We start from the raw sequence: 22,161 nt of genomic DNA, 5'->3' as shown, positions 1-22,161 counted from the left end.
CTGCAGCAGTGTGGGCCCCAGTATGGAGACCTGAATGGAATGGTTGAAGAGGTCTACAGGGATATAGGCAGATAACCTACTGTGGTACTAGGTACCTCTGTCCTGGCATTAATATCTTGTGAATTTCAGTATGGTACCACAACTAGGATTTGATCCTAATTCAGCCAAAACACAGTGTTTCCAAGACCACACAAGTCCCTCATGTTGTCTGCCCTTCCATAGCCATTTCTCTTCCTTTCTCACCTCCTCCTTAACCTCAGGAAACTAACACCTTCTCCATTTCTCTAACTTGTTTCTGCAAGCCATGTTGTATGAACAGAATCCATATAGAAGACACCCTCCCCCCTTTGAGTTTAACTTTTCACTCAGCATAATTCCCTACAGGTTGATGTAGCTTGTTTTGATATAAACAGTTCATTTTCTGTATTGCTGAGTACTATTTTGTATTGCAGAGGTAATAAAGTTTGTTCAATCATTCACCTATGATAGGACATTTATGGTTCCAGTTTCTGACTATTGAAACAAAGCTATTATGGGCAATTATTGGCATGTTTTTAGTGCAGACATAGTGTCCCTATGGTCCTGGAAATATTTCTTCTGAAATCTATTTAATATTAAGTCAGCCACCTTGCCTTTTTTTTTTCCCCCCACATTGCCTTTGGCTTTTAAAAATGTTTATTGTTGGAGCTGCCACAGAAGCTCCAGTATCGTTCGTGTTCTGGCTGCTGCACTTCCCATCCAGCTCTCTGTTATGGCCTGGGAAAGCAGCAGAGGATGCCCAAAGTCCTCGGGACTCTGAACCCAGATAGGAGACCCAGAATAGCTCCTGGCTCCCAACTTCAGATAATTCAGCTTTGGCCATTTCAGCCATTTGGGAGAAACCAGCTCTTAGAACACATTCTCTGTGTCTATCCTTCTGTCTCCATGAACTCTGCCCTTCAAATTAAACAAAAAAAGAAGAAAGAAACAACACATGATGAGTGTTAGCATGGCATAATATTTCCATCTTTTTTCTTTCAATCTACCAATGTCAATGTATTAAGAAAATATATTGCGGTCATTATATGGTTGGACCTTGTTTTTTAAAATCTGTGCTCCCAATCTCTGCTTTTAAACACACACACACACACATTTATATATATATAACATATGTCCTTAAGATTTGTTTTTATTTGAAAGGATGGTTCACTGAGAAAGGAGAGACAGGAGAGCGAGCTTCTGTCCGCTGGCTCACTCCTCAAATGACTGCCATGGCAGGAGCTGGTGTGGTGTGAAGCTAGGAGCCAGGAACTTCTGGTGTCCCATATGGGTGCAAGGACCCAAACACTTGGGCCATCTCTTGCTGCTTTTCCAGGCACGTTAGCTGGGCACTGGATCAGAACTGGTACAGCTTGGACTTGAGCTGAAGCCCACATGGGATGTCAGCACTGTAGGTGGAGGCTTAATGTACTGCACCATGGCACTGGCCCCTTTAATTTATATATTTGAACAGTTTATATTTATTGATCTCAGGGTTCAAATTTGCCTTTTTAACTTTTGTTTTCTGTTTATTTCCCTGTTTCTTTTGTTTTTCCTGTTCTTTTTTTCGGATTATTTAAGCCTTTTTTAGAATTTCATTTTTATTTATAGTTTTCAAGTGAGTCAGTCCTATTTCTAGGGCTTTTAATAACATGGAGAGTACTTAGCAGGAGAGTGCTTGTTAAGCATCATTTACTTCAACTGATTCCTAACAGAAACCTTGATGTTCACCTTGACAGTTTCTGGCCTTGACTCTGAAGGACCTTCCTGATCACAAGCTGATTAGCATTAAACTCGTACTTTTCTCAAAGCATTGTTAATTTGATTAACTTTGCTGAAATTGGGTAAATTGTTTAGTTCCTCAGGAGTAGATAAGGCAGTCTTGTTAATCTTTACTGAGTTTGTATGTTGGAGCTGTTATTACATTAGTTCTTTTTTTCCCCCATAGAATATTCCTGATGTGGATGAAGAAGGCTATAGTATTAAACCAGAAGCAAATCAAAATGATATCCTTTCTTCGTTTGGATGTTCTTATGAATTACGTCAGCAGACACCGCAATAGTGTATCTCTTAAAGCTTCTTCGGGTTATAATCTTAACATGGCTCCTTTTTCTTCATTTGGCTTGTTTTAGTTTTCTGTTAAAGTCTATCTTATTTGTAAAGATTTTACCCCTCTTTATAAATGTGTGGAAAGCTGCTTATGGCTTAAGGTAATTCAAGAACTGAATTCCTTAACGGAAACTCACATACCAAAGAGAACCATTTCTACTCGTCGAGTGATTCTGACTCAGAAGATGAAGAACCAAAGAAGTATCGGATAGAGATCAAGCCTGTGCATGCTGGCAACTCGCACCACACGATGGCCTCCCTGGACGAGCTGAAGGTGTCCATCGGGAACATAGCGCTGTCCCCCGCCGTGTCTGTAAGTAGGAGCCCACTGACCCCTGTGCCTCGGTGGCTCTCACCAGCCTGCCTGCATCTGGGTCGGTTTAGGAACAGCAACTTGCTACGAAGTAGTTTAGCCTGTTGAATGAGAAAGTAGTTAGTTTGTGCTTTCTGTACCAACTTGAACTTAATGTAGTTTTGCTTCCTTTTGGAAGTGGTTTATATGAAAGTGCAAATATAGAAATGTCATCATTTTTGTCGGTTGATACTTTATAATACACAGTGCTGTGTGTCTCAGAGAACTTTATAATCTCTTTATAATCTTTTTCTCACGTAATTTTAAAGTTTTTCTTCTATCACTTTCTACATGTTAAATAAAAGGAAATTCATTAAATTAAAAATGAACCTGATGATGAAGTTTTACATTTTTATCTTTCACTAAGTATTTACTTTTGAGGGAAAGACAAAGCATTACCGTAATAATTCCATTGATGTTTTCATATTCTAGCTCCAGAAATGCTGCACTATGGGAAAGAAAGCATGTTTTAGAATGACAAGTTCATCTATAACTTATTGTAGTAATTGATGTAAGATCTGTTCTTGCAAAGGAAGCATAAAGATGGTCACCAGTTCAAATTGTTATCTGTTTATTTAGTCTGTATATTTCGTAGGAAAAAGAAAAGTTGTTCTCCCAGTCATAATATGTCAGCCTTTCATCCTAGGGCTGTTTTTTTCCCATCATAAAATATTTCTGAAGTGAGATTTTATTGTGCCTTTACTATTAATGTTAAAGAGTTGCTTAAAATATGGTGTATGTACGATGTTAGTGATTATAAACTTTTGAGAATTTTTATCTCATAAGAACATAACAGCTATTTAAATATCTGTATAGAAATGAACGTTAACCTCATTGGTTGAGACACCTGTATCTCACATCAGAATGCCTGGGAGTCCCAGCACTGGTTCCCAATAAGGCAGCAGGTGATAGTCAGATAACTGAGTCTCTGCCATCCGTGCAGAAGACTGGCTTGTGTATCTGCCCCTGGGCCTCGGATGTGTCCAACCCTGACTGTTGCGGGGACACACACACACATACCTTTGTCTAACCCTGGCTGTTGCAGACAGACACACACACACACCTTTGTCTAACCCTGGCTGTTGCGGACACACACACACACACACACACCTTGTCCAACCCTGGCTGTTGCGGATACACACACACACACACACACACACACACACACACACACACACACATCTTTGTCCAACCCTGGCTGTTGCGGATACACACACACACACACACACACACACACACACACACACACATCTTTGTCCAACCCTGGCTGTTGCGGATACACACATACACACACACCCCTTAACCATCGTTCTTGCTAAGTAAGATCGTGACTGCTTTACATTTTCTCTTTTGTGCTCTTCTATTTATTTTTAAAACCATGAACATGTATTAATTTTATACTTAGGAAAATGAAAAAGAAATCTCGATGGTTGAAATTAGATTGTAAACGATATCTTCATAGCAGCTTTATTGCTCAATTTGTTACTTTAAAAAACTGTCTTCTTCCTGATAGTACCTGTGCTTTAGGATGTATTTGTGGCATAATTCAGAAGCAGACAGATTTTAAGAGCAGGGAAATATGCATATTATATTTGAAACACAAATTGACATTGAATATTATGTCTTCTTTTCCCTTACATGTACTACCAGAGACACAGTCCAGTAAGTTCAAGATTTTGGTTTCTTTTTGTCTGTTGACTTAAAAAAATTTCATTTTATTGTTTGAACCTTGATTTTCAGAATATCTCTGTTAAATCTCTTAGGTTACCAAGTATCTTATTTAGATATTAGCATTCTAGCATTTAGAAAATGTTTAATTGGGTGTTAAAAACACATACTTTTTTTTGCTATTAAAAACTACTGCAAAATTTTTTTCTGTGCATATTTATGTATGTGTGTAATTCACAGCTGAGCAGATACACTAAAAACAGCTTAAAATTAGGTTCTTGTCATTGGCATTTTACCAAATATGTCATTACCAAATGAAATTATTTCTTGATACTTCATTTTTATATTTCTGTTTTAGGTCCAGATGAATCGGAATTCATCTAGTAAGTCACATTTGATTCTATTCCATTAGAACTTCTCTGACAGTTGTTCATTTTGTTGCCCAGAGAAATAAATGATTTCCCCTCACTCGCCTGAACGGCTAACCAGGAGGGTCCTTGCTTTCAAGAGAAAACTGAGACACTAAGAGGCATGTCTTAAATTCTGACTCATGGCTACAGCAGTGCTCAGAAATGAGCAGAGCTCTAGGGTAGCTTCTGCCTTGGAGTGCTGGGCTGTTGAACTGGCCTGCTCTCTGCTGAGTCACAGGCGTGTTGATGGGATGAGAAGCTACCTGACCGCTTTTTAAGTCACAGCACAGTGACAATGACTGTTATATGGTTTTGAATACATTAACTTAATTATCCTGAAAGTTTTTTAGGGTGTTAGCCTCTTCTCAGATTCAAATGTTGAGCATTACAGGGTTTTAGGAAAGAGTTGAGGTAGCCACTGGAAAGAAAGTGATGTAATTTGTGAGCAGCATGCTCAACCAAAACTATTATCAGTCCCAATGAAAATTCTAGTATAGTTAGAAAGACTGATTCATCATACTCAAGGGTAAGCATTTTATTTTTTTTTCAAGTATATATTTATTTATTTCATAGAGTTACATAGAAAAAAAGAGATCTTCTGTCCCACTGGTTCTCCATGTAGGAATCCGGTGTTGCCAATAGTGGCTTTGCTTGCTTTGCTACAATACCAGCCCTAGGTTTTTGTTTGCTACTTTTGTTTGTTTGATTGTTTAAAATGATTGAAAATGCAGATCAGATTTACAGAGAAAAAGAAACACAGACAGAAAGAGCTTGCATCCATTGTTTCACTCCCCAAGATGGCCACGACGGCGGGAGCTGAGCCGATCCAAAGCCAGAAGCCAGGAACTTCTTTCAGGTCTCCCACATGGGTACAGGGTCCCAAGGCTTTGGACCGTCCTCGACTGCTTTCCCAAAACACAGGCAGGGAACAGGAAGGGACGTGGAACAGCTGGGGCACAAACTGGCACCCGTATGGGATCCTAACACTTGACAAAGTAAGGAGTTATCGATTGAACCATCATGCCAGGCCCACAGGATTTTTACCTTTAGAAAAAGAATGTTGGCCAGGCATTGTTGCGTGGTGATTAAACTACAAGTTCGAATACCTCCATCCCCTGTCAGATGCTTGGGATCCAGTCCTCCCTCCACTTCCAACCCAGCTTCCTGCTAATAGCCTGAGAGACAAGCAGATGATGATCTGCTGTGTATGTGGGAGCTGCGGATGGAGTTCCTGGCTCCTGACTGCAGTCTGGCCCTGCCCTGCCTGGCTCACAGATTGATTCTGCCTCCTGTCACTCTGCCGTTCTGCCATGTAAATAAGTAAAAATGAATCAGCAAACCTTAAAAAAAAAAAATACTTAGAAAACAAGAAATGTCGGTCAGTTGATGATTGAGGTTGAAGGAAAATGAGGAGCTACAGAGATGAGCACATACTAACTGCAAGAAGGCAGAGCAGCACAGTAAGTATCCTGAGGCAGAACACACCTGAACTGAGCAGAACGGGAGAGTGGAACGATGGCATTGTGGGAAGCGTGGAGGAGACTGATGCTCCCCTTGTTGCCCCGCTTGTGTACTTCGCAATTGCCAGCTATTGCTTGCAGGGAAAAATGCTTATACATGAACACTTTCTGTGTTACTGATGCCATTCCCCCTTTAGCTACTTGTTTATGAACTGAGTCACATAGAAATACAGAAGGTAGCAGGACAATTCCCATTAAAGAGACTCTTGCCCTAGGTTGATATAAAAATTGTGATTTGGGGAGGCTGACATTATGGCACAGTGGATGAAGAGCTGCTTGTGTCACTGGCAAACCACATCAGAGTGCTGGTCCTGGCTGCTCAGCTTTTGATCCAGCTTCCTGCCAGTGTACCTGGGAAAGCAGTGCTTAATGCCTCAGGACCTTGGGTCTCTGCCACTCGTGTGGCTTCTGACTTCAGCCTGGCCCAGCCCTAGTTGTCACAGCAATTTGGGGCTAACCCAACAGATGAAGATCTCTTTCTCCCTGTCTCTAAGTAAGTAAATAAATCTGAAGTTGTTCAAATTTGGGGGCCAGCTTTATGGCATAGTAGGTAAAGCTGCTGCCTGTGACAACAGCATTGTGAAATGGGTTTGAGTCCTAGCTGCTCCACTTCCGAGCTCGTCTGCTGCTAATGGCGTAGGATAGCAGCAGAAGATGGCCCAAGTGCATGGGCCCCTGCCACGCACACGGGAGACCTGGAAGAAGTCCGTGGCTCCTGGCTCCTGGTTTCTGGCTTCAGACTGGTGAAGCCCCAGCCTTTGTAACCATTTGGGGAGTGAACCAGTGGATGGAAAATCTTTTTCTCTCTTTTGTCTCACCTTCACTATAACTCTTCAAACAAATATTTGTTCAAAATAGAACTTCAAGAACAAATAACTAATATTGGCCAATGTCATAATCACTAATAATATTCTTATAACTTGAAAAATTATTTCAGTTAAATTTTTATTAAAATTTATGCATTTAAACATTTCTTGTTAAGTCTTTCCAAAGTTGTAGCTCAGTTTTTTTCTCTCCTAAACAGCAATTTTATTTTGAAGCATGCTGAGGTTTCATTAACTCAAGGATTTTCTTGCCAAAAAAGTTAGAAAAAATCAAGACTTGACAGAATGGTGTGATACATTAATGTATGTGATGGAAAACATGTGAAAAGCTTATTTGTCTTCATAACCACTTCTACTTATCAGTTCTAACATTTAAAAATTTGCTCAGCATAGTTGGGATATTGTATGCAGTTTCTTTTCACTGTAGTGTGTTAATTCTTAGATCATGAATTTCATAATATTTTAATGTTTTTATTAGGTGAGGAATTAACGAAATCTAAGCCATCTCTTCCACCCAATGAGTAAGTTCCATGTTTAATTTTTTTAAATGAGTATTTTTTAGAGCAGTTGTAAATTCATATTACACATCAGTGAAGAGCACAGCAGTTTCCATTTGCTTTTAACAGGTCCATCTTCTATCAGGATCCCTCCTTATGGCAGTCCATTTGTTGCAATCAGTGAGCCGATAGCAGAATCCCTTAGTCTACAGCTGCCATGGGGGTCCCCCAGCCACTGTGGGTTCAGTGGATTTTGGCATACGTGGTGGTTTAGTACTCAGATTTCTTTACATAGAGCATTGGCTGAGCACCTGTTTTTCAGTCATATGTTTTGAGGTGTTTGATCTCTTTCTGTGAAATAAAATAAAGTGACTACATTTTATACAAACAAGTGTACTCTTGTTAAAATCCTCATTTTTTGAATGTCGTGGTAGGAAAGGGACCAATGATTTACTTGCTTGGGACCCCCTGTTTGGACCTTCTCTCGACCCGTCTTCTTCAGTTTCACTGACTTCATCATCGTCAGGTAAATCTACATGTGTATCTGTGTTTTAACTAAGGAGTTAGAACTCGTGGCAGGCTTAAATACCTGATCAGCTAATCAGTAAAAACCACGGGTTTTAAGAATCAACACTTCTAGGTATTTTCCATTATTACTCAAATAATAACAGTTCTCACAGTTCATATACATTGATATGAATTAATGTATCCAGTTTATTTACATTCAGGTTGCATCTAAATTTTTGGTATTTTGAACACCCATGGAAATCAATTTTGTGCAATACTTTTAATAATAATATAGATTCAGTAGAAGTTTGTGGGATATACCCATTGATGCTCCACTTGCCACACCACTTTTCCAGAAGGGCTTTAACACTTCCCAAGCAATTTATGAAAGGACTTGATGAATACTTCTCAGTTGTTTTATCCAGAATATGCTGTTTCTCTTAAGTATATAAACTTGCCATTAGCCAGAAATGGGGGAGTGAATATAAAAAATGCATGTTTAATAAAACTCTTGGTTGTTCAAATAGGAAAATAAACTCACTTGAGTCTGTCACCCACAGTGGAGACCCTGATGGAGTTCTGGGCTCTGGCTTCAGCCTGGTACAGCCCTGGCTTGAGGGCGTTTGAACTACTGCAGGCCAGCAGACCTCTGCCAGCGTTTCACTGGGCGGTTGGGAGTGTGGTTGAGTGTCACACCCACACAGCAACATGTCTGTTGCCTTCTTCAGTCCTTTAGATCTTGTACTGACTGTCTCAGCCACTTTGCTGCTCTGGGAAAACAGAGGCCTGTGGCTTTATGTAAGAATTTGGTAGTTTGTTTTTCCTATGTATTTTTGTGTTTCTTAGGCCAGTGTTTTCCCCAGTTAATACAGTTTGGGTTAATGCTTTTGTTCTTGTGTTAAAATTTTCTGTTTCATGTGATTAAAATGACTTTCAACTGAAACAAGAGAACTATTGCCTGTGTAGATTTATTTTTGACCCTACATTTTTCTTGCTGCTTCTTAAGTTTAGGATTAAAAAAAAAAACAAAACTGTCAGCCTTGACAGAATGCAGCCTTCGTTTCCACTCATTGAAAAGGTGGACCAGATTGTGGGTCTAGAAGTGCCACGCGCAGATTCCCTGTAACTCCAGTGAGCTCCAGGCTTGCCTTGTAGAACTGAAAATGCGCTGGAATGCCCCAATGTTTCGGCCTGCTGGTGTGCTGATGGCTGCTCCCAGGGACCACTGCAGTGCTGGTCCTGAGAAGTGACAGAAGCAGCCAGCCAAGCTGCCTTTCCTCCTTCCTTCTGTTGGGCCGTAGGTTAATCTCTGCTTTTGTTTCGATGGATATAATGTGCCTGCATGAGTTTCCTGTTTCACCTAGGTAATATTTGGGAACAGACAGACGAGCCCTCGTCCTCCCACCTTTCTGTACTTTGTCAGAGGTCATTTCATCTAGTAGACGTTTCTAACAGTGCACTGCATCACCACTGACACCAAAAGTCAGAACACAGGACCAGCGCGTTGGGTTAGGCTGCTGCCTGTGACACTGGATCATGCATCAGATCCACCTGGTCAGAGCACCAGTTCAAGTCCCGACTGCTCTGCTTCTCATCCATCTCCTGCTCCTGTGCCTGGGAAGGCAGCACAAGATGGCCCAAACTTCTGGATGAAGTTCCTAGTTCCTGGCTTCATCAGGGCTGGCCCTCACCATTGCAGCCATTGGGGGAGTGAGCCAGCAGATGGAACATCCATCTGTCTGTCTCTTCTTCCCTCTGTAACTTTGCTTTTCCAATAAGTAGGTCTTAAGAAAAAAAGAGAAACAATTATAGTATTCCCCAGAGGCCGCTAGAAGTAGTGCCAAACTGATAAGGCAGATATAATACAGATTCATTGATTTATAGACCAGCCTTCCTCCAAAAGCAAATTTCCGACTGTTGAAGCAGCTGAATTTCACCTGTACCAGGCATGGTTTGAGCCGATCCACGTGTCATGTGGACAGGTCTGTGGATCAGAGAGGAGGCCTCAGATGTAAATGCTTCTGCTGTGGCAAACTCTCACGTGCTTCAATCAAGAGTGCAGCTTAGTGGAGTGTCACTGGTGATGAACAGAACGTTGAAGTTCAGGTTCCTGTGAGTGTGGAGTGCAGCCTTCGAGCTGGTGTTCACAGGAGGAAGCGACAGCCCCACGAGCTGTGCAGGCTCCTTGCCGGCCGGCCCTGTTGTCCTCAAGCAACTGGACTGTGCTTGCTCTTTTAGCATGTCATATGACGCATTCCCTACCTCTCAGACACTTGTTTAAAGTTCTGTGTAGCTACCTTTTCTTAGGGACTCTTCTTGCCACCTGCCTGCCCCTTCCTTTCATGCCTTCATTCTTTTCTCCATGGGCTTCAGCTGTGATTTCTCTCCTGTGTACATGTGTAGACCCATTTATGTGATTTTCATTTGTACATTTGTACATTCCATTTGTACATTCCATTTGTACATTCATAAATTTAGACAACTTGATGACTGTGTTTTTCTTCCTTTTTTTTAAAAGAGTTTATTTCTACTGCAATAACACATTTATAGAGAGGACAGGCAGAAAGATCTTCCATCCACTGGCTCGCTCCCTAAGTGACTGCAGTGGTTGGAGCTGAGCCAATCTAAAACCAGGAACTGGGCACCAGGAGCCAGGAGTCTCGTCTCGGCCCCTCCCATGAGTGCAGGGTTCCAAGACTCTGGACCATCCGTTGCTGCCCTTCCAGGCCACAGCAAGGAACTGGATGGGAAGTGGAACAGCCAGGACAGGAACCAGTGCTTCTGTGGGATCCCAGTGCTTGAAGGAAACATTAGCCAAATCAGTCTTGTATTAGGCCTGCTGACATATTTTCTCATCCATTATATTTTTCACAGTTGAGTTATGGCCCATATTTTAAAGCGGACCAAAGGGGTTTGAAACCCATTTTAATTTATTTAAAGATGATGTAAACATGCCTCTATTCTCTGCTTTTGCTTTTACTATACTGATGCATTTGTACTTTTTGAGGCTATACACTTGAATTTCATTCAGTAATTTCTATAATGATTGAGTATTTTTAATTGAGAATACTGATATCTATCATTTGCAAAGTTTGAGAGAACTGTGAATGTGTGGCTTGTATTATGGCATAGCAGGTAGAGCTGCTGCTGGCATCCCATGTGGGTGGTTTTGAGTCCTGGCTGCTCCACTTGCAGTCCAGCTTCCAGCAAATGTTGGTACCTCAGAAAAACAGAGGCCCCTAAACCCACATGGTGGATGCAGGTGGGGGTCGGACTGATGGTCACTTGGTCCGGTCCCAGCTCTTGAGCCCTTGGGGACATGAGCCAGCAGATGGGAGCCCTCTCTTGTACTTCCTCTCTGTCAAATAAATAAATAAAACCACATGAATGCTAACTTGGTAGAGATTTAGAAAAAGTTTATAGATTATTTGACACCCACCAAAATTAGTGATTTAGGGAAATTTCCTTGGAAGACTACTATAATATTTTTAAGCTCTTAGTTATCAGAAATTATCAGAATGTGGTTGAACGTAAAGCTCAAATTAGCAAAGTTGATTCATGTAAGTGTTTTATTTAGAATTACATCGCTAATTGTTCTAAAGGTTCAACGTCAGGCTTGATCTTGCAAAACTGCCCAACAGATTTGTTAATAAGCTATCAGTATTTAGCCATAAATTATTCTGTTTTTATGGATAATTTATTAGATTACACTTTTCGTATGTGTAAATAATTAGAAAAAGAATTAACTGTAATGTATGTCAGCTTTGTTGAAAGACTAATTGGATTGTTTTTTTCAAGCTTGTTATTTGTAGTTGAATGAGGATTGGATTTGAACTGTAATACTGCAACTAGGTGGAGAAATCCACCATGGGGAGAGGGTGCAGGGAGGGGTTGGGCGATTCCCAGAGCCTTTGAAACAGTATTATACATTCAAATGTAATAAAAAAAGATGTTCCTGAAAAATGAGCTGGGGATCCTAATGGTTCCTTTATGATAAATGTCTTCATGAAAGGTGCTGTATTAATGTACTGTATACTAATGAGTGTCTTCAAATTTTCTTTGTCCCCTCCAGCCAGACCCACAACTCCCCTTTCTGTTGGCACCATTGTCCCACCTCCAAGGCCTGCTTCCAGACCAAAGCTCACCTCAGGCAAACTCAGTGGGATCAATGAAATAGTATGTACTCGTATGTTGTTGTTGTTTTAGCTGTGAAATTGTTTAGATTTAAGACACAAGTAATATTTTTCTGCATTCCCCTCTGTGTAGTTGAAAGGCTGAATTTTTCTAACTTCTCAAAGTATAGAAAGGTTTTGCCAACCAGTTTGCTTCTTTCGTCTTCCTTCATTACCTCACTGCAAAACTTTGTCCAGGGAAAGGGAGCTTTCTCAAGAATGCTATCACATAATGAAAATACCATTGGGTACACATTTTCTCACCATAACAAAGCAGTTTTGCAGTAATTCTGTGAGACTTAAGGGGGTGGATCTGCGCACAGCAGTCATAACATTGAGTGCAAATGATTAAATGAAATTATTGTGAATGGTATGTATAGAATTTTCAATAAAATTACTTTACATAGTTATAATGTGTTTTTTCACCTGAAAATATTTTAAGGATGTCTTTCTGAATCATAAATCCTTCAGTAGTTTCCAGAGTGTTTGTTCTTTATTGTTTTAGTCGTAGAATATTTTGCCAGGGGCCAGTGCCTTTTGTGTATAAGGCTAACCCTCTGCCTATGTGCCAGTGTCCAGTATGGGCGCTGGTTCAAGTCTTGGCTGCTCCACTTCCAGCTCCCTGCTAAGGTGCCTTGTAAAACATCAAAAGATGACCCAAGGACTGTGGGCTTCTGCACCCATGTGGGAGGCCCAGGAGGAGCTCCACGCTTGTAGCTTCAGAAAGACCCAGCTCCTGTAGCAATGGCCATTTGAGGAGTGAACCAGTGCATGGAGGATCTCTCTCTGACTCTCCTTCTCTGCCTGTAAATCTGCCTTTCGATAAAAATAAACAATTTTTTAAAAAGAGAGAATATTATTTTTACCAAAGAATTTGAAATTGTCACTCTGAGCATTTCCCTGGAGAGGAAGCATGCGCAAAGGGGTCTGTAACCACAGCTTCCCCACCCACCGTAAGAACCCCTCATTGTCCTAGAGCAGTGGTTTCTAGTGCCATGCCAGAGCAGTGAGCGCCAGCATCACCTGGGAACGTGCCTACACAGTCTGCCTCCATCCCAGACAAACCAGAAATTAGGAGAAAGGCCTGGTGGCACTCGTGTGTTAGTAAACACTCCGAGTGATTTTGATGTATGCTGACTCTTAAGAACCAACCAGTTTTAAACCAGTGTTGTCCAAGAGAAATACAAGTAATATGTCACCAAAATATTTTTGTGTAGTCACAATAAAGAAATGGAATGGGAGACTGGCATTGTAGTGCCGCATGTTAAGCTGTTGCTTGTGATGTATGCCGTGTTAAAATACCAGTTGGAGCTTTGCTGCTTTCCTCTGACCCAGCTCCCTGCTGAGTTTGCCTGGGGAAACCCTGGAAGATGGCCCAAGTCCTTGGAGCCATGCCACACCTGAGTTCTGGGCACTCCTGGCTTCCGCCTGTCCCTGACGCAGCCCAGCCCTGCTAATTGTGGCCACTTGGGAAGTGAACCAGGAGACAGAGGGTATCTCTGTTACTCTGCCTTTCAAATTAACGAGCCTTAAAAACAGGAAGTAGAAGCAGTGAACTTTAAAAGTCTGCTCAGTATTTTATGCTTATAGCATATCTCATTTTGGACTAACCACATTTCGTTTAGTGGCTGCTGGTTAGTGGAATTCTAAAATAAGTTGTTTTAGGAAAACTGTTTTCCTTTCCTTAAAAAAACAAAACAAAACAAAACAAAATGTACTGCAGGAGTTCAGCCACGTTGAAGAAATGACCTTGCGATAGCTGACTTCCAGAATTGCTCCGACCCAGAGGTTTGAATGAGCTATTGAATTGAGTATCTGCTCACCTCACTCTCACACCATCCTCAGCTGCTTTGTATGCGCGCACACCTGTGTTTCTGCCACCTTGCTGCCATTATTTTTATCTCATTTTCTGTGATACCAAGTTATCAAAAAGCTATTCTCTGGGAAAAATCATTTCAAGTTAGTTAAATTTTGCTTTGTGCCTTAAAATCTTAATTTTTGTGGTATTTAACTAATTGTATATTCATACAAAAGTATGTTGATTTAGAGTGTAAGTGCTTACAGAAGTCTGCTTCCCCTTTTGTTCCTGCGCCCCAGGTACCCAAGGAAATGTCTCTTAGCACTGAGCTGTGTCTGGTGCTTTCTCATCCAGGGCCCAGTGTGCACCAGCCACTGGAGTGTGTGATGTGCTTGTTTAATACTTTGCGAAGCAGTAATAGGTTGTTTTTAACGGTTAAATAAACCTAATGTTTTAAGAAGTGGAATCGCTCAAGAAAGCGGTTCAAAATTCACAAGGAAAAAAATTATTCACCAAGGAAAGAGATGAATGGAGTTACATTTTTCATGTTTTTGTTTATATATATATACATGATATGTGTAATTTATATATTTTTATATTGATTTTTATGTACTTACACACACGTGTATGTATGTATATTTGGGAAATCTGAAGAACAGAAGACGTATTTTCTCAAACCTCTTATGAAGTACACTTTCTCATTGAGAACACAGAATGGAGAAATTCAAGACAGAATGTGGACAGATTTGTAAACAGCCAACGCAAAGGGCAGCTCCTCCTAGTGCTCAGTGAGGAAAACATTTGCATTAAATGAGGCTAAAAAGTTCAGATCTCATCCAACCACAGGAAAGTAAAAAATAGAAATCTATAAAGTTAGCTAGATTATTTTTTTTAAAGATTTATTTTTATTATTTTTTCATTGGAAAGGCGGATATACAGAGAGGAGAGACAGAGAGGAAGATCTTCCGTCCGATGATTCACTCCCCAAGTGAGCGCAATGGCTGATGCTATGCCGATCCAAAGCCAGGAGCCTCTTCCGGGTCTCCCACGTGGGTGCAGGGTCCCAAAGCTTTGGGCCTTCCTCGACTGCTTTCCCGGGCCACAGGCAGGCAGCTGGAAGGGTAGTGGGGCTGCCGGGATTAGAACCGGCGCCCATATGGGATCCTGGGGCGTGCAAGGCGAGGACCTTAACCACTTGCGCCACCGCACCGGGCCCAGCTAGATTATTTTAAATGTTTTTATTTTTCTTTCTTTGGTTGATTGCTGGCAGGAGTGCAGAGGAATATTCTCATGTTTGTAGATAGATAGTAAGGTAGACGGTAAACCAGTGACTTAGCTCAGAGTCTTTCTAAGTTTTGTTTGTTTCCTAGTTGAAAAGCAGAGTGACTGAGAGAGGGAGACAGGCATTTGCTGTCTGCTGTCTCACTCCCAAAATGGCCCCTACATCCGGGGCTGAGCTAAGCCGAACCAGAAGACCGCAGCTTCACCCAGTGGTCCTGCATGGGTGACAAGAGTACAGTGTTTAGGTCATCGATGTTCTGCTTGCCAGGCACGTCAGCAGAAAGCCGGACCAGAATTAGAGGTGGGGCTCGATCCCAGGCCTGCCAGTGTGGGATGCAGAGGTCCCAAGGGACCTCCTCACCTGCTGAGCCACTGCTTCCGCTCCAGAGTCTATCCTAAGCTTTCTCAAAATACAGAAAATCTTCTTTACCCAAAGACCATCTAGACAGCATCATTTTAAAATCGCTTTTTCACTTTTAATATATTATTTGACTTATGGTATCCCTAATTTTCAGTTACAAGAAACCCAGTTTGGTTTTTGATGTGTTCAGATAAATCTTCTCTGACAAGTGTTAGGAATTGATTCAACAGTTTGCTAAGTCCCTTTTTGTTTTTAAGCCTAGGCCATTCAGTCCACCTGTGACTTCCAGCACCAGCCCACCTCCTGCCGCTCCCTTAGCCCGGGCAGAAAGTTCTTCCTCTATTTCATCATCTGCTTCATTGAGTGCTGGCAATACTCCAACAGTAGGTAAGTGGTTATCACGCGTTAGCTGTTACATTTAGCATACAAAGGATGGCCAGGTTGTATATGCATATATATGTATGTGTGCATTATATTTGTACATATATTGTACATATAAAAAAGTACAGGTCTGTTGTGAGGGTGGTAGGAGCTTAAGTATTCGCACCATCACCGTGTCCGTCCAGCGTCTCAGTAGTGGAAGCTTGAGTCCAGAGCTGGACTGAGGTGGAATTTGAACGCAGGTCCTCAGGTGTTTCTTGCTAAGTCAGGTGCCTGCCCCCTAAGTTAACTTTGATTGGTTTGAAACAAATTTTTTGATTGTTTGAGCTGTTGCTGATATTGGGAGAACTAGAAGTAGGTAATAGCAATGTGTATGCTGAGTAACAATGGTTTCTTAAAGCTACCTGAACAGTTCACTTTATTTATCTGATGTTTATTCAGCTGATTACATTTATATTTGTGATTCTTCTTGTTTGTTGAAAATATTTTCTTTTCCTGAAATATTTTATTGTGTTTAAATATAATAGAAGATGATAATTTCATTGGGACACTCTCTGAAATTGAAAAGTACTGTGAGACATCACCAGGTATTGTATCAGGAGCAGGTGTGTGTTGACTAATGCTCTGGAAGTGTGTGTAAAATACTTGTCCCCTAGCTTTTCCTTTCTCAGCAGTGTATGGTGTCTGAGAAGCCAAGAGTAACAGTAACCATCTCAGTTCTGTACTGATTGTGTCATTTCTGTGCTGGATTCATTGACATCAGATCTCCAACTATAACAACTCTATCTGCGTTTTCTGTAGTTTTCCTGTTCTCTTTCCTTAAGCGTTAAGAAGCATCAGTCCTAACTGAAGCTGTCAGAGCCAGACCGTGAGCTGAGTTAGCGGCAGGGGGCAGCAGGAGGTTGGGGTTGGCCTCTTGATCGTACTAGAGAGCTCAGAGGAAGTCTGAGTGTCTACTCATTGTGAGGGAGGCGCCCGTAGCCCCCGGGTAAGCTTATCCAAGGGTACAGCTCTGACGAGAAGGTGCCAGGGAAACAATTTCAGGGATTCTCATCTTAAAAGCCCAAATTTGATCATTGGTAAGAATACCCAATTTTAAAATTTCTTTATTGTTATGTGTAGAATCAAAACAGTAATGAATATTATCCTTGGCTGTGTATAAATATCCATTTATATAGATCATTCAGAAAAAATTGTGTTTTTTTGCGTTTCAATAGATACGCTTTTCCTTAATTTAAAAAAGAGATGATTCTAAAATGGGTGTTAATGAGGATATGGAGAATTTGGAATCTTTGCAGTGTGAGAGGGAATGAAAAATGATTGCAGCAACTGTGGAGACACAGTGACCATTCCTTAAGATAAAAAAGCTCATGTCCTGCCGTTCCACTTTGGGCATAAAATCCAAAGAATTAAAGGCAGGGTCTCAAAGAGATGTTTGTCCCCCTATGTTCATAACAGCACTATTCACGGTAACCAAAGAGAGAGACAACCCTTGTGTCCACTGACAGATGAATGGACGAGCAGATCGCCGTGCAGGCGTGACAAGCCATGGGTATGACTCGGGTGTCACAAGGTCATAAAGGAACTGAAGGGTTCCTGAAGCCTGGTGACTGTAACATCATTACCAGACACGGGATGGTAATAATGCTGGCCTAAGCCTCATCTTACTGTATTGGCAGCTTTATAAAAGTATAGCACATAAAATTATATGCAGTCGATGATAATAAAAACTATATGACTGTGTTTTGCAGCTACTGTGTTTTTTTTTTATTGTTCAGCTTCTTTTCACCTCCTGTTTACTGCATCTCTTCATTGCATCATATGCTTTATGTGCCATACAGCCCAGGTGTGTAGGAGACTGCACCATCTACAATCGTATGACTACGCATCTGTGATGTTTGCCTAATGATGCATTTCTCAGTACCCGTCCCCGTGGTTAAGCTATGAAAGACTGAATGTGTACGGTGGAACACTTTTTTTTTGAGCCTTAAAAAGGAAGATAGTTTTGACATAGGCTGAATAAACCTTGATATGCTGAATCAAATCCTATATACTTCCCCTTGTAGAGGTATGGAGAGCAGTCACAGACAGAAAGTGGGGAGGGGACGGTGACGTGGGCGGGAGGGGCTCTGAAGGGTCGCTGTTTATGGGCGCAGCTTCAGTTTTTATTGTAGCGATGGAGGGTGGTGACACACATCAAGGGAAGTGTTTGATTTCTCTGAACTGGATGTTCAAAAAAGACAAACGTGACAATGTGTATGCTATGTGTATTTTGCTACAGTAAAAATTGACAGGGGAATTTTCTCCTGGAAATTATGATTTCCAGTGATCTTTTGGTTTATACCAATTTATCAGAAATGAAAGAGTTGCTTCAGCTCATTTAGACAGTAGAATTTGTCTGGTGCACAAATTTGCTATCAGTGGTTTTCTACATAGTCTACTTTTTGTTTAAAAATCTGCTTGTTTATTTGCAAGGCAGGAAGTATCATCCATCTGCTGGTTCACTCCCCAGATGGCCACAGTGGCCAGCACTTGGCCAATGCAGGACGGACACTGGGGCCCACGCGGTGCTGGCACTGCAGGTGGTGTCTTCACTCACTGGGCCATGCTGCTTTGTTTCCTTAATGTCACAGCTGGTCCTTGGTGAACCCATGCACCTGTTCCAGGCTTGACTCGTGCCAGCGTTCATTTTCCTACTCAATCTAGGAACCTACTTGTGTTAAGAATGATGTTACTAGGGCCCGGCGCGGTGGCGCAGTGGTTAAGGTCCTTGCCTTGCACGCCTGGGATCCCATATGGGCGCCAGTTCTAATCCCGGCAGCCCCGCTTCCCTTCCAGCTCCCTGCTTGTGGCCTGGGAAAGTAGTCAAGGACGGCCCAAAGCTTTGGGACCCTGCACCCGCGTGGGAGACCCGGAAGAGGCTCCTGGCTTCGGATCGGCAAAGCATCGACCATTGTGCTCACTTGGGGAGTGAATCATCAGACGGAAGATCTTCCTCTCTGTCTCTCCTCTCTGTATATCCGCCTTTCCAATGAAAAAATAATAAAAATAAATCTTAAAAAAAAAAAAAAGAATGTTACTAAGCAAACAAAAAAGCAAAAAGCTAACAATATTTTTTTAAATGATGATAATGGTGTTTCATACCTGAAGGGTAAAATCAAAAAGTTTCCATGCCCCGATCCGAGTCGTAAACACTACCCCAGTCTTATCTTCATGTCCGTTCCTTCTTCCAGTTCATCTCCCCCAGCAAGCATGCTGTTGGTTGGCAAGGCTAGCACTTAGGATGAAAAGGATTCCAGAGTCTTCATGTGTGCTTAGCACAGGCTCCTGTTAGTGTTCAGTGAACAGTGGCTGTTGTGATTTTGTGCATAATTTTCATGTTTCTGAGCTCTTGCTTTCAGCTGCAGTTTAAGCTCTTCATGGTCTCTGCTCGTCCTGACGGTGTATAGAAGGCAGCAGCAGATCTGCGCTCTATATGGTTTTGACTGCCTAGTTATTTTTCTAAGTATGCAGAACTTTCTAAGAAGTATTTCTGCAGTTCAGGACATATCCTCTAAAGCTACCAAAATGTATTTTTCTGGTTTTTTTGTGGGGCCTCGGGTTTGGTTGGGAAGCAGAGAAAGCCAGCACTGATTTTGATTGGAATTCATACTCCTGGTGTCTCAAGTAACTCAGACTTTCACTATTGGATATTGTGTCCAAAAATAAAAGTGTTTGATCACTGTTAACATCTTGTAAGATATATGTAAGAAAAGCATGCATTCGAATTTCAACTATGCATGTTGACTTAGGCTATCTCTAAGTAATAATTAATAATTATATCAAACGTCTAACTTATCTTACAAAATTATATCAATATAGTAAATGATCTGCTTTTCCTTTTTTTTTTTTAAAGACATAACAGAGTGCATTAGTGAAGACAGATCTTGCACTGTTCTGGGGAGATGGTCTTTTTTAGAATAAAAACAAAGTGAACTCCTTCTGGAGTTAAATTGATTTGTGTTTTTTTATGCTTTAAATAAAAACAGCGGTCTCTATATGATTTGACTAAAGATGTCTTATCTGAACGAACCTCTTGTCAGAATTTCATAAGATCTTGTTAATGGTATTTATGGAGGAAGTGCACTGTGAGAATGCAACATTAAATATCACAGAAAGGAGGGGGTTAGAGAATAGTAATAGCAATAATAATTATATGTAGAGCATGGAGCCTTATCACATAGGTAGAAATAAATAAAAACTTGTCGCTTAAAGCCCTAGAACTTGAAAGAATTTGCTATTTGAGAAGTACTATAGCTGTGTTTTAGTGTTTTCAGGTCTTCAAGGGAAGGACTTTTTTCTTCTGGTGTTCCTTAACAAGTCTGTATTTTTCCATATAAAAGAAAAGTCTTCCCAGTGTTTTTTCTGTTCTTTACGTTATGTTCTAATGTGTTTTTGCTTATTTTTTAACCTCCAGATTTGTATTTGGGGCGTCACTGAAACCAGTGCTGGGGTCATTTGTGGTACTCTAACATTATGAGTCTGTCTTGTTATTTAACATGCATCCTTCTGAAGGATTTAACAGATGAATTGTATGTATTCTAGGAGTGTCGCGGGGTCCCAGCCCTGTCAGCCTCGGAAACCAGGACACCTTACCTGTGGCAGTCGCCCTTACAGAATCTGTTAATGCCTACTTTAAAGGAGCAGATCCTACCAAGTTAGTTTTTAAAATATGTGTGTGTGTGTGTGTGTGTTCTTGGGATGGGGGGACGCTAGAGGTAAATTTCAGTTTTGAGTTTGATTATTTGTTGATTAGAGTATTCTCTTATTTATTTACTTTTTGCTATTGAATATAGTTGTGTAAGGCTAACCTAGCAAATAAAAAATTGCCATGTTTGGTAGTGATGGCTTTTCCTCCAGGTTATTTGCATTCTTGCCCAAACCTTACAGCTGTTATGACACATTGGTGGTTTCTGGGGAGCAGGTGGCATCTGACCTTGATAAGGAGGAAGCTCTGAAGTGAGATATTTCCAAGAGAGACTCAGAGTGCCCGTATAAGTTGAGTCAGTATAACCACTTGGCTGAAGAGAACAGTGTGTTGGGGCAGATGCCTCTACTTTTGCTATGTATTATTTATTTAACATATATTCATTCATGAAATATTTGAGCATTCACTTTATGTAAGACACTGTTGTATGTGCTGATGGTACTTTAGTGAATAAAACAATGCTCTCCTGAGCTTAGATGGCAGTGAGAGAAACTAAATCATCAGAGAAGGTATTGAATATTGATAGGAAGCTAAGCCAGGATAGCAGTTTAGAGCAAGAAAGTAGGGGGCTAGTAGTTTGAATGGCATGATAATAATCATTTTGAGATTAAGAGACTAAGGTAAAAAATGTGCTTGGCATTTTCAAGAAACAGCAATAAGACCCCTGTAACTGAGTACAAGTAAGTTAGGGAAAGAATAATCAAAGATGAGTCCAGAGGTAGCAAGATTAGCGTGGTAGACCCAAATGAAGAGTTTGGGCATTATTTTTAGTAAGTTGAGAAGCCAGTAGAGGCTGTGCATAGAGGCGTGATAAGATTACTTGCATTGTTAAATGGACTGCTCTGGCTATTCCAGAGGGAGCCACAGTAGCTGCAGAGAGAGAAATAGAGTTATAGGGTTTAATTCAGAAGTGCAACTAGGAGATGAATGTGGATCGTCTAAGGGTATTAGCAAAGGAGGTGTGAGTAGTCATGAGATTAGAAGTATACAGTCATGCATTGCTTAACGATGGCAGTATGTTCTAGGAAATCCATTGGTAGGTCATCTGTATCTGGATGCTATAGCTTAATGTATCACCATGATATATGTGGCACTTTGTTGGCTTAAATGTCATGATGCAGTGAATCACTATTTAGATAATAGTTGTCAGAATTTGCCAAGAGAGTAGAACGCTTGGTTTGTGGAGATGAGGTGTATTGCATAGATAGTTGGGCACATGATTCTGGAGTTCAGGGGGTTTAGTCTAGGCTACAGATAAAATATTTGACAGTCATTCTATATAATGCTTAGAGACATTAAGGAATACATTAAAGACAGCTGACAGTGTTCAGAAAACAGGAAGACAAGGATGGCTGGCTCATCAAGGGTTTTGAGAGAGCAAGCTGCAAGAGGTGAGGAGAGAATCAATAGGATAATGTCCAGAAACTAAGTGAATAAATCATTTTATGAAGGAAGCTGTGCGGTATATGATGATGTATCGGCTCATTGACAATGTGGAAGTGATTGATCAGCTTCA

General features: G+C 41.1%; 1 protein-coding gene across 3 annotated transcripts in view; it reads left to right on the top strand.

The window, feature by feature from the left end:
• Positions 1-22,161, top strand: part of FCHO2 (FCH and mu domain containing endocytic adaptor 2) — a 103,144-nt gene that overhangs the window by 70,239 nt on the left and 10,744 nt on the right. For all 3 annotated transcript variants that reach the window (XM_040986179.1, XM_040986181.1, XM_040986180.1), the window contains 9 exons: positions 1,967-2,024; positions 2,265-2,440; positions 4,130-4,141; positions 4,506-4,530; positions 7,380-7,422; positions 7,833-7,924; positions 11,978-12,081; positions 15,775-15,904; positions 20,483-20,594. In XM_040986179.1, the coding sequence (XP_040842113.1) occupies positions 1,967-2,024; positions 2,265-2,440; positions 4,130-4,141; positions 4,506-4,530; positions 7,380-7,422; positions 7,833-7,924; positions 11,978-12,081; positions 15,775-15,904; positions 20,483-20,594 (752 nt within the window). The remainder of the gene's footprint in view (positions 1-1,966; positions 2,025-2,264; positions 2,441-4,129; positions 4,142-4,505; positions 4,531-7,379; positions 7,423-7,832; positions 7,925-11,977; positions 12,082-15,774; positions 15,905-20,482; positions 20,595-22,161) is intronic.

The sequence above is a fragment of the Ochotona curzoniae genome, unplaced genomic scaffold, assembly GCF_017591425.1.
Source record: "Ochotona curzoniae isolate NIBS_2020 unplaced genomic scaffold, NIBS_Ocur_1.0 contig_4501, whole genome shotgun sequence".
Lineage (NCBI taxonomy): Eukaryota > Metazoa > Chordata > Mammalia > Lagomorpha > Ochotonidae > Ochotona > Ochotona curzoniae.
The sequence above is the reverse complement of the archived record's forward strand: the minus strand, read 5'-3'. Positions and strand labels throughout refer to the sequence as shown.